At 43.8% G+C, this 10,181-nt stretch overlaps 1 protein-coding gene across 1 annotated transcript in view; it reads left to right on the top strand.

Moving 5' to 3' along the window:
* T265_05426 (hypothetical protein) overlaps window positions 1-10,181 on the top strand; it is a gene marked incomplete at both ends in the record, with an annotated part of 83,897 nt that overhangs the window by 40,745 nt on the left and 32,971 nt on the right. The window contains 2 exons of the mRNA XM_009170433.1: window positions 3,953-4,357; window positions 6,504-6,584. Of these exons, the coding sequence (XP_009168697.1) occupies window positions 3,953-4,357; window positions 6,504-6,584 (486 nt within the window). The remainder of the gene's footprint in view (window positions 1-3,952; window positions 4,358-6,503; window positions 6,585-10,181) is intronic.

The raw sequence follows: 10,181 nt of genomic DNA, 5'->3' as shown, positions 1-10,181 counted from the left end.
CAAGAAGAACAGACCGATCAACCGAGTCGAATGCGCCTCGGAAATCCAGGAATACTAGAATTGTGGGTCGCTTATACGTATGGCGTTGTTCTAGCACCTGACGCAATGTGAAGATTTGGTCAACGCAACCCCTACCAGGCCGGAATCTCACTTGCTGCTCTCGAGTCAGTATCTCTTGAGCAATTGTAAGGCGACGAAGCACAACTGACGCCAACAACCTAGTTACGACCGGGGTCTAGCTGATCCCCCGTGGTTACCACACTCACTACACGCCCGCTTTTTTGAAAACGGGCAATATCACCGATTCTCCCCAGTTGTCTGGGGGAGACTCTCTTTCCCAAATGCAAACAACCAGATCGGACAAGAGCTGACTGAGGACTTCACCTCCGTCTTTGAACAGTGCGGGTGGAATGTCATCCGGACCGGGTGCTCGGTGGTGCTTGAGAGAACATATGCAGTCGTAAACCTCCGAGGCCGTAGGTGGCTCCACGTCCACCGTCCAGGGTTCTACTTCACTTGTGGGCTCTAGATGAGTGGCAGCCGGTGGCTCTCGACTGTTGTTGTTCAAAGTATTCATCCCACCGGTCGAAGCGTTCTTCTTCATTCGAGATGGTCGTTCCATTCTGATGTTTGATGGTTTCGCTCACAAGTGATAACCGGGGACCGGTCACACGGATCAACTGAAATAATCTCCGGGAATTACCAGCTTTCTGGACCTCTTACATTTCCTTGGCTTTCCTTGTCCACCAGACTTCACGGTTAGCCCGCTCCATTTCACTTGACATTGGGCCAAATCATGTTCGGGATCGGTGGGTATATTTCTCCAAGATTTAGGTAGTGCCACTGTTCAGTTTGATATCCAGCGCTTTCGTGCGCCTGGATGGGCCGCGTCACAGGCAAAATTCCTGGCCCTATGCATAGAGGTGGCAATTTCGTCCCAGTATGAGTTCACATCTGATGGTGAAGCGTTTGGAAGAGACTCTAGAAGACGATTCTGATAAGTTCGTCTAACACCGGATCTCCCAGTCTCTCAGTTGCCAAGCGATTTGTCCGCACCTTACTTGGCCCAGGGAACTGTAGAGAGAAGCAACTCCGCAATAGTGCGTGTTCAGAATCCACAAATGTGTTCAAAACGACCGACAGTCAGTTATTGATCCACGCCATCGGTAACTGATGGCATTGTGATCGATTTGAGTTTGTAGCCGGCATACCATTGGAGGATGCGCTGTGCTACAGCCAAGATTCGGTATTTCCGCCTCACATGCTGACCAGTCAGATGTCTGTCTAGGGGTACTCAAACAAATTTGATAATTGACGGTTTACTGAACACTTTGGATGCAATGAAGCCTGTACGTTTGATCCATCTCGCCTATAGATCGCCCATGTATTGTCAGCTGATGAATAGTTGTTTGGTCAGCGGATCTGGCTTTAGTAAAGTTATAAAATAACCTAGTCTCCCAAAATAGTGTATCAATGTATTCTTGTCTCATATTGCAGGCAAATTTATTCCATGAAATAAAGTCACCTGTAAATCCATTTTTCTCTTTAAGTTCACGCGCCTTTTGGGTGATACACAGTCAGTCTCCCAGAATCTCACGTGATACCGATAAACACAAGAAACAGAGTGGTTCGTCAAATATGTCGGACGGTAGAGTTACCCTAATGGACTTCTGGTGCAGCGGATAACCTCCAGACCAATGTTTGAATATTTTACAGGCAGAAGGTGAAAATAAAAAAACAACGTAACATGCACTGTCTGGCTACGTTGTGTAAGTCCGGGTGGGGCGTATTCGGTTAGCATTTTATTGTACTTCCGACTAATCTGTTAAAGGGTGGGGAACCGAGGGTATGACTGGATTCGGATGAAAATATAAACACCTTACCCATACTGTCTAAAGGGCTATAGATCAGCAAAACAAGTCATTTCGGAACGTATGAATTACTGTCCACTTTGCTTAAAAAAGAGGCGTAAACGAGTTCCGTGCCGAAGAATTAAATGTCCCAGATCATCGATCTTGGGCACATCGGACACCTCGTTTGGTTTATGTTTTTGGATGGTATTGGAAGACTGCCGTAAGTATAACGTAACATGGATTTTTCGGTTTCACAACAATTGGTAGTTGTATCTGTCAGTCTCAGGTACATATCGAGCTAAAACAAAATGGAAAGTTAGAAGGCACCCTACCTATACAGTGAACTGCACTGTTTCTCTCTTAAACATGGTTCATGTTATGTCCGCCTTCGGTTGATTCGATTGTCAAATGATTAATCAATATATGTATCATATGATCTCATGATTGGCCGAATTGTCACTGCAGATGACGATGTCCCCTCTGCATGATTGGCTGGTTTTCGTATTGATCTGTGAGTGTCCCTTCGGTAAAATCACGTGTCAGTTTTGTGATGCAGGAGATACCAGATTGGAGCACTTTGGTTCGTCTCCAACACTAGTCCCGTCAGCAGTAGAAAACCCAGTAAAAAGTATCCTAGCTCTGCCTCTTTCCCCAGACTGTGTGGAAGACTGTGAAACTTGAAAATGGGGCTACTTGGATCTTGAAAGTAGGTTCTCAATGAAAGGGGATGTATTTCGGAGACACTGCTGCAACAGAGTAAATACGGCAGAGATAGCCTGACACAAACCACGGCCAAGTCGTAATTTTTGCATTTTCCAGACGTGAATCAGACTGTTTAGGGTCCATTGTTCCCTCTGGCACTGAATGAATGCTCATCAGATTTAGTCCCTGTGTTACCACCATTTTTTCAAATCATTTAAAACCCAAACTAGGCGCACAACTGAGTCGACAGCCCTTGGAACCGATGTAGGCCGGTGTAAATAGGGTTGCAGACGACCAAGAAGAGGCCTGTTACAACCGTAAACTTGGTGGCATTACCAAAGTGTACACACCGATTCTGTCTTGTAAAGCAATTGATGGAAATTACCCGATTATTTTGGAAAGCAAACTGTTGAAATGTCCTAGGTCTACCGCTCGAAAACCAAGGCGCCGCTTTTGAAAAACCTACTATATGTGCCTTGAAGCAGTATGACAAGAGTTGCACCTCGTTTTGGTTGTATAAGGTGAATGCCAAACACTGTAACTCCTGTGTGATTCTTTGACTGAGGTGACTCAGACGTTGAGAGATACCGAAATTTGTCTTTTCCTGAGGCAATTTACCGCGGGTCGACCCATAATTATGTCATTTTTTCATACCAGAGTACTCAAAGTTCAGCTTCATACGGATAGTCCAAACAGTTTTATAAATTCTTCAATTTTATCACAACTGAATACGCTGAACANGCTTCTGTGAGTAGACACAGTACTTCAACTTGGCGAAGTTCGATGACTATTTGCCTCTCCTGTCAATTAGATGATCAAGAGGGAGTGGTTTTTGGTCACGTGTCCAAGAGTGCCTGAGAACCACTTCAAAGAAAGCACTGCTTACCGCTAAGACACTGATAGATGCCTGGTACAGTTACCATGCTTTACTTAACGACCTAGCCCAAGTACGCTAGACCATTAACACTACTTTCCAGCCGTTTGTGCCGTGAGGGTTTCAAACCACAGGGCAAATTAAATCAAACTCAGTGACCTGGTTCGTATTAATAAGGCTGGTATTATGTCAAATATACACGCATATTGTACCTGATCATTTTCAACTCTGTTGAACTCCCAGCGAACTCAGGTGTGATCTGGATTCCGTGATAGGCCAGCACCTCTCACATTCTTACTTGATTTATCATTTTAAAAAAGTTATTTTTCACAAAAACTCCTAGCAAATCGGAAGATGCCACCTTTAAATTCCGTTCACAGGACCGCATGCGCGCTCCTTACACTCGTACACAACTTTTACGAAAGGTCAAAGCGTCATCACATTTAATACATTTTGACAACCAGTTAAATTTATACGTTTTTATGTGAGAAACATTCAGTTGATCATGGTATTGATTTTTCAGCGGAACAGTACTATGATCGGTTCACCTGGGACCGATGCTTTGGAACGACGACGCAGTTTGAGCTACACTTCTACTAGGTCTTACGTCTCCTCCCCTCCGGTCAGCTCATCAGTTCATTACTATTACCCCCGGCGACGCTACGTATCTCGTGTATACTATCCACCTACACACCATGTCACCCACTACACACCGCCGGTGATGATGGTCGGAAAATCAGTTTACCCGTCAGTTTATGAGCCAGTACGTTACGAATTTCCGCGAACCATATCGAACAACGTTTACGCGCCACCTACAAACTTCTACCCGCCATACACAAATTCCTGGCAAAACAACAATCCGACTGGAGTCTTACCAACTTCGGGACTGCGAGCACATTCGCCACCACGAAGACATATCATGACACCGGTACTGCTTTCTGAGTCTTTGTCAGCCTATCGTGGTTTAGTTTATTGGTTTTGACTCAACCAATGAGTGAGATTTTCTTACTAATGAACCGAGGAGAACATGGCCATAGGCAGTTTACGAAGACGCTCCTAGAATGTCCTCGCGGAATACCAGTGACTTGTTCATTAGTCTTCTAGATGATCACCAAGCGCTGAATTAACCAATCAAAGGGAGGTAACCAGTGGCCAATCAAATGCAAGCAAGTAGACTTGATATAGCACTGAAATAATGGCTTTCCAACCAGGATGAATGTGCTGTACTTATTTGGACAAAATGAATAATATCAGGCGGGAGTATAGCAACTGATTGGTTATATCTCTCCGACTATTGAGGAAATCCTTGCAATATGGATGATGGTCTCAGGGAACAGGTAATCAAGTAATCACAAAAACCTTTCAGCAACCGGACAGAAATAGATACGATGTACGTCTTCACAAATTAGCCTTAGAGAAGGAATTGAGTGCTACTTAAAAGACCTATCACAAAGGTGAGAAAGCAAATAAACGGACAAAAAACAGATAAGGCTAAGTGATTTTAATTGAGACGCATCCTACATTACTTTATAGGAATCATATACTGACGCCGTATTCCATTAACGGAATCAGAGACTAATTTTCACCGTGGACATCCGGTGCATCACGTTATGTGGCCGCGTGAGGTCATAGATATTTCTTCTATTGAGGTCCGCGTACATTTCATAATATACCCCACTGTTTATGGTAGCATATTTATGACAAATCGAGATAGCCCAGTGGACAAAGCGCGAACTTAATCACCGTAAGTTCCGTGGCTCGAACCCAACCTCAGTAGTCCGACAGGTCCCGTCCCGTAAGTTCCGTGGCTCGAACCCAACCTCAGTAGTCCGACAGGTCCCGTCTGGGATTGGCCAGTCTGGACCTCATTCTTACTTCGGGTGGCATGACAGCTACAGGCCTAAAGGATGTTACAGCTACAAGATTATGGTGGCTTGAAATGCGCTAGATAGCTTGGGGCTCAAGTAATTTGGACGTCTATTTGAACCTGAAAGATGACTACCACTGCCAACTCAATAGGTTACAACTGATGGAGACATGTCTAGGAGTAGTTACAAGTCAGCTACTGGCATACAATGCTTCCTGGCTCCAGCTTCGTCGAATATCAAGAAGAGAAGAACGAACAAAATTCACTGCACAGTGAGAGAAATATTTGGCACTGCGTTGAGTGCATCACAGCTAAAACGAACGTTGGCGTTAATATTTTAATCAAGATTTCGAAGAGTATTCACAATACTGACACACTGATTTACGGAAAAGCATAAACTCTGGGAACACAAGACTTATCTAGCTGTTTCACTTCACACTCACTTTTTGCTTCTCCATTCTGCCTCTTCAGAGTAGGAAACGTCAACCGAATTTAGCAGCAGTTTTGCTGAAAACATTCAGAGAAATTATTCAATAATGAGTGTATCCATTGTATGGTAATTCCCATAAGCAATGCGACTCTCTGGTAGGCATTAGTTGCCATTATCAACCGCTACAAAACATAGGAAAACCTTGAGCCTAGGACAACTTTGCGATCTGAAAATCAGTTGTCCTTTGACAAAAATGAGGCATTTATTGGTAGTGCGCACCTTTAAAGGAAGCTACCATAACTTCCGAAGCATCTTCAGGAAATCAACAAACCTAGAACATTCGCCTTCATCAACCTGTGGAAAACCCATCAACGTATCGAACGGGGCTGAACCCACGTGACACCGCACTGATCCCATTCAGGAATTGCGAATGCCAAACTTGACATCATGATGAATGCGTTTGGAGAGTTATGGTCTCTTTCTTCGAAATAAAGTGCAGTGGAAAGAATGCTGTTCATTCGTAGGTGGTGTTTATGCCCTGTGGACACCGTTCGAACAACAGAATATAAACAAGTGATTAATGCTGATTTGGGGTAAACGCAGTACTAAACGAGTCATCTTAAACGATTGCTTACTTTGTACGATGTTTATAAAGCTAGCTGTGACCTAGTCTGTTACCCAGCAGGATGGTCTCTGAGATGGCTGTTATAAATGGAAAATTTTTCAACAGTTTGATAAACCTTGTATTTATCACTTCTCCCATGCTTGTTGGTTCAGCGTGCCGCAGACTATGTGCGCCATGCTTACTACCCATGGCGCCGTGCGTATTCTCTGAGCGACCTTTATGGTGACGCACTTGTGAGTTACCAATTAGTGGCACCACTGAGGTGTTTACTGCACGCGAACGGCCGTTATTCTGCGCCCTCCTCATTGGTTATCCAGATTAAGCCTGCTGTCATGACGATAAGCATGTCATATTTGCTTTTCAAATCCACACGCCGCTTCGTCAATCATAACCTACACCGAAACGCAACTAGTCGGTTATCATCACGAATGTTCTGGTACTTTCTCAGTGCTGTTACCCGTAGTGACGCACCTTGATTTACGAATGATAGTAGTCGATGCTTCATGCTTGCTGCCACTCACTCACTTTCAATGGACACTCACACTCGCCGTGTTGATGTCTTAGTTGTGTCACTACTGAAAGACAATCACAAATTAAGTGTCATGCTGGCCGCTGCTTCGGGTGACTTTTCACTCAGTGCACGTTCTTACGTTTTATCTTGTGTTCTTTTAGTTTGAGTCAGTACAATACGAGATATTTACAAAGTATATCTGGTCACATTCCAGAACTGTGTATGCTTTTATACAGATGCAGTTTTTGCTTGTTCGAGTACGAAGACAATGAAGCCACAGAGCGGGGGGTCGCTAACTGCTTTTCTTCTTATTGTATGATTGGTTAGTTTCACAGTGGACTGGGTAGACTTTTGAGTGGCCTCATGATGTTGTGGGGGAATAAATAATAAGAATAGAATAAAATAATAATAATAATAAACTCCACTTGAACAGAACAGCAGCACCTTCCTCGCTTTCGTGGAGGCCAGCATCATCCTCATCACTGACACCATCATCATCACCCTGGGCAATGTAAACCTCACCCTCTTCCGTGTTACCCTCCTCTCCATTTCTCCAGGCAATTTTCAGACCGTCTTCAGAATTTACCCCCAATTTTGCACTCATTTGCTTTATAATTAGGGAATTAGCTGTGGGATTTTGCGGGACATATTCAAACCACCCTTGTTTGAACAGCCGTCCTCCCGTTCTGGCGTAATTATTCTGGCGAGTCCACACCAAAGAGGGAAGCAGTGGACTGGAGTTTTGCTCTTATTAGAGCTTATCAGCAGCACATATCCAGTGGCCGTGCCGGGATTTGAACCCCGGACATCTGACATGCGAGGCGAGCGTGTTACTATTACTCCACCAATACACGTTAGAACCGTCTTAATTTTCACGTCTGAATGGGTGAACATTCTCACGTTTGATCGATGTGATTGATACGCCTGTCGGACGTTGGTGGAGTAGTGCTAACACGTTCGCCTCGCACGACACATGTCCAGGGTTCGAATCCTGTCACTGCTGCTGAGCTCTAATAACAGCAAAACTCGAGTCCAGTGTTTCCCTTTGGTGTGGACTCACCAGAATAATTACTTCAGAACGACCGTTCAAACGAGATTGGTGTGAATATGACCAAAAGTAACGAATTACTTTCCACATATCTTGCAACTTTTCTACAGTTTTCATCGTTTGAGCAAAAGCTTAGAACCAACTAGATGACAAAGTTCATGCGACCGTTTATGTTCTCATCAAAAGTAAAGTTAATCGGTCCATGAGAACTTCACGTTGTAAATGTTGTAAATGTCCGGACTCTACCACTGACATTCGGTCGTATGTTAACTCTCCACCCATTGGCCTCCTAAAGCACAATCAGCCGGTGGGTATAGTACTGGAAGCGTTGAGACACTTTGAACGACAAAGCCTAGAAAACTAGGTTACATGTTTTCGTCTACAAAGAACAGTGACCATTGGTCAATGAATACGATCCATGACTTGACAGTTTGTGCAACACACTACTCATAAGGCTCCTGAAAACTCCTTGACAGCCCACGATCGGTTGTGCCCTCCTTGAGGCTATTCAGGTAGGAGCGGTCATCGAGATTCCCCCAACCCTATATTCTACTTGAACGAAAATTGAACAAATTAACCAACTACACTAATTTCCATACTGATTTGGTTTCTACGGGAGACCCAACTGGATCTCTCGTTCATGATGTTCTATCTCAACTGGATGTGTTGCACCAAGTTGCCTTATGTTGCAGCTGACAGGTTTGGATCAATAATTTGTGCACTTTGCAATTCATGTGGCCATATACAGCAGCGAATAGTTGAGGGAGGCCAGGTTCTTCTGCCAAGGACGTTTTACCATAAAGTCGAATATCAGCAAAATAGTAACGAGTTGGCTGTGATTGATCTGTCAATGAGTTTCGGTCTACCAAGGAGAGGTGCAGAGATCCCTAGTAACTTGTCACCGTAAATTATTGATGCGACTTTACGTGAGACTAAACCATGGAGTTTTCATCAATAATGGTACCGCACTCAAACAAATGGTTCCAATAGACGACATAGCAAGAGAAATTTGATGTTTTCTGATTTGGTCACCCAAACTAACCGATGCACTAATGTCTAATTGGTTACATTCGCTGTTTTCATTGCATTATGAGAAACAATACCGCTGGATATTGATTTTCTTAGTGCCGAAGGTTGTTTACACAGTCACCATGAAAAACACTCTCAATGGTGTGTTTGTTCGAAACAAAGTTATCCTTGATGTACATGCTTCGTTCAGGATACCAGTGTACACCGAGAGATGCAGAAAACGAATTTAGTTTCCAGAACTCTCTGATTATGTCCATTGAGGGTTTCACTACGCGTATGAGACATTCTACAACGTTTAGGCCATAAACAGCCGTGAGTAAGTCTCATTAAGACTCGAAAGACGCACATATATGGTATATATATATATATATATTCCACATATTACATACACATATTATCCCCGGAATTTCATTTTTCTAGGTTTGTGAAGGTATTTTACAACATGCCTCAAACTCTCTGGTTGTAATAACGGTAATGTCTCGGCTTAGTGCTCTTTCTGAACTCTCAAACTAGCGTTTTCTATAAAAAGAACCACCCAAAGTGCACAACGTGTAATAAATGCCTGAAACCAGGTCAAAAACACATGTGCAATGCGTCGTATATAAATCCTGTGGGGCGAAAACATTCTGGAAATTCCGACACTATCTGGACGCTGCACTGGCAACTGGCATTCGGTGGACACTGAATTATGTTCATCGGTTGGGTTCATTCTTCGGACCAATCAGGGCTCGTCTTTTTGCTGGATTGGCAAGCAACGCGATCTGGCCAATCGCTTGCGAATTAGACTTCTAATCGATATTTGGTCCAAATATATGAAAACTGACCACCACTAGCCAGCAAAACTGTCTATGATAGCATACAGATCAAGAGCCATCTCGGCCCACTTAATGTAGGCTCATGACTGGCTGGCTAAATTGTCATCCGTAGAATTCTTACCAAAACCATGTTATTTTTTTAACGAAGAACTTTTCGTTGCTACTTAGTTCGTGTGAATAAAGCTGATGGGACTTTTTATATCCCTGTCTGGCTTCCCTCCCTGGATGGGACACGCCTATTAGAAATGATAGCCATCGTTAACTGAACGCATCAAGTTAAGTATATCACTCTCCCTCCGGTATTCGAGAAACCCGTGCACCATCTGCAGTTAGTCCACCAGAGTCTCTAATATAGGGCATCCTTTGGACGAATGAAGTTATTCTGGCAGCCATTTTCGTTTCAGTTAACAAAAGAAACACCCGGTTC

The sequence above is a fragment of the Opisthorchis viverrini genome, assembly GCF_000715545.1.
Source record: "Opisthorchis viverrini unplaced genomic scaffold opera_v5_103, whole genome shotgun sequence".
Lineage (NCBI taxonomy): Eukaryota > Metazoa > Platyhelminthes > Trematoda > Opisthorchiida > Opisthorchiidae > Opisthorchis > Opisthorchis viverrini.
This window is presented reverse-complemented; position numbering and strand designations above follow the sequence as displayed.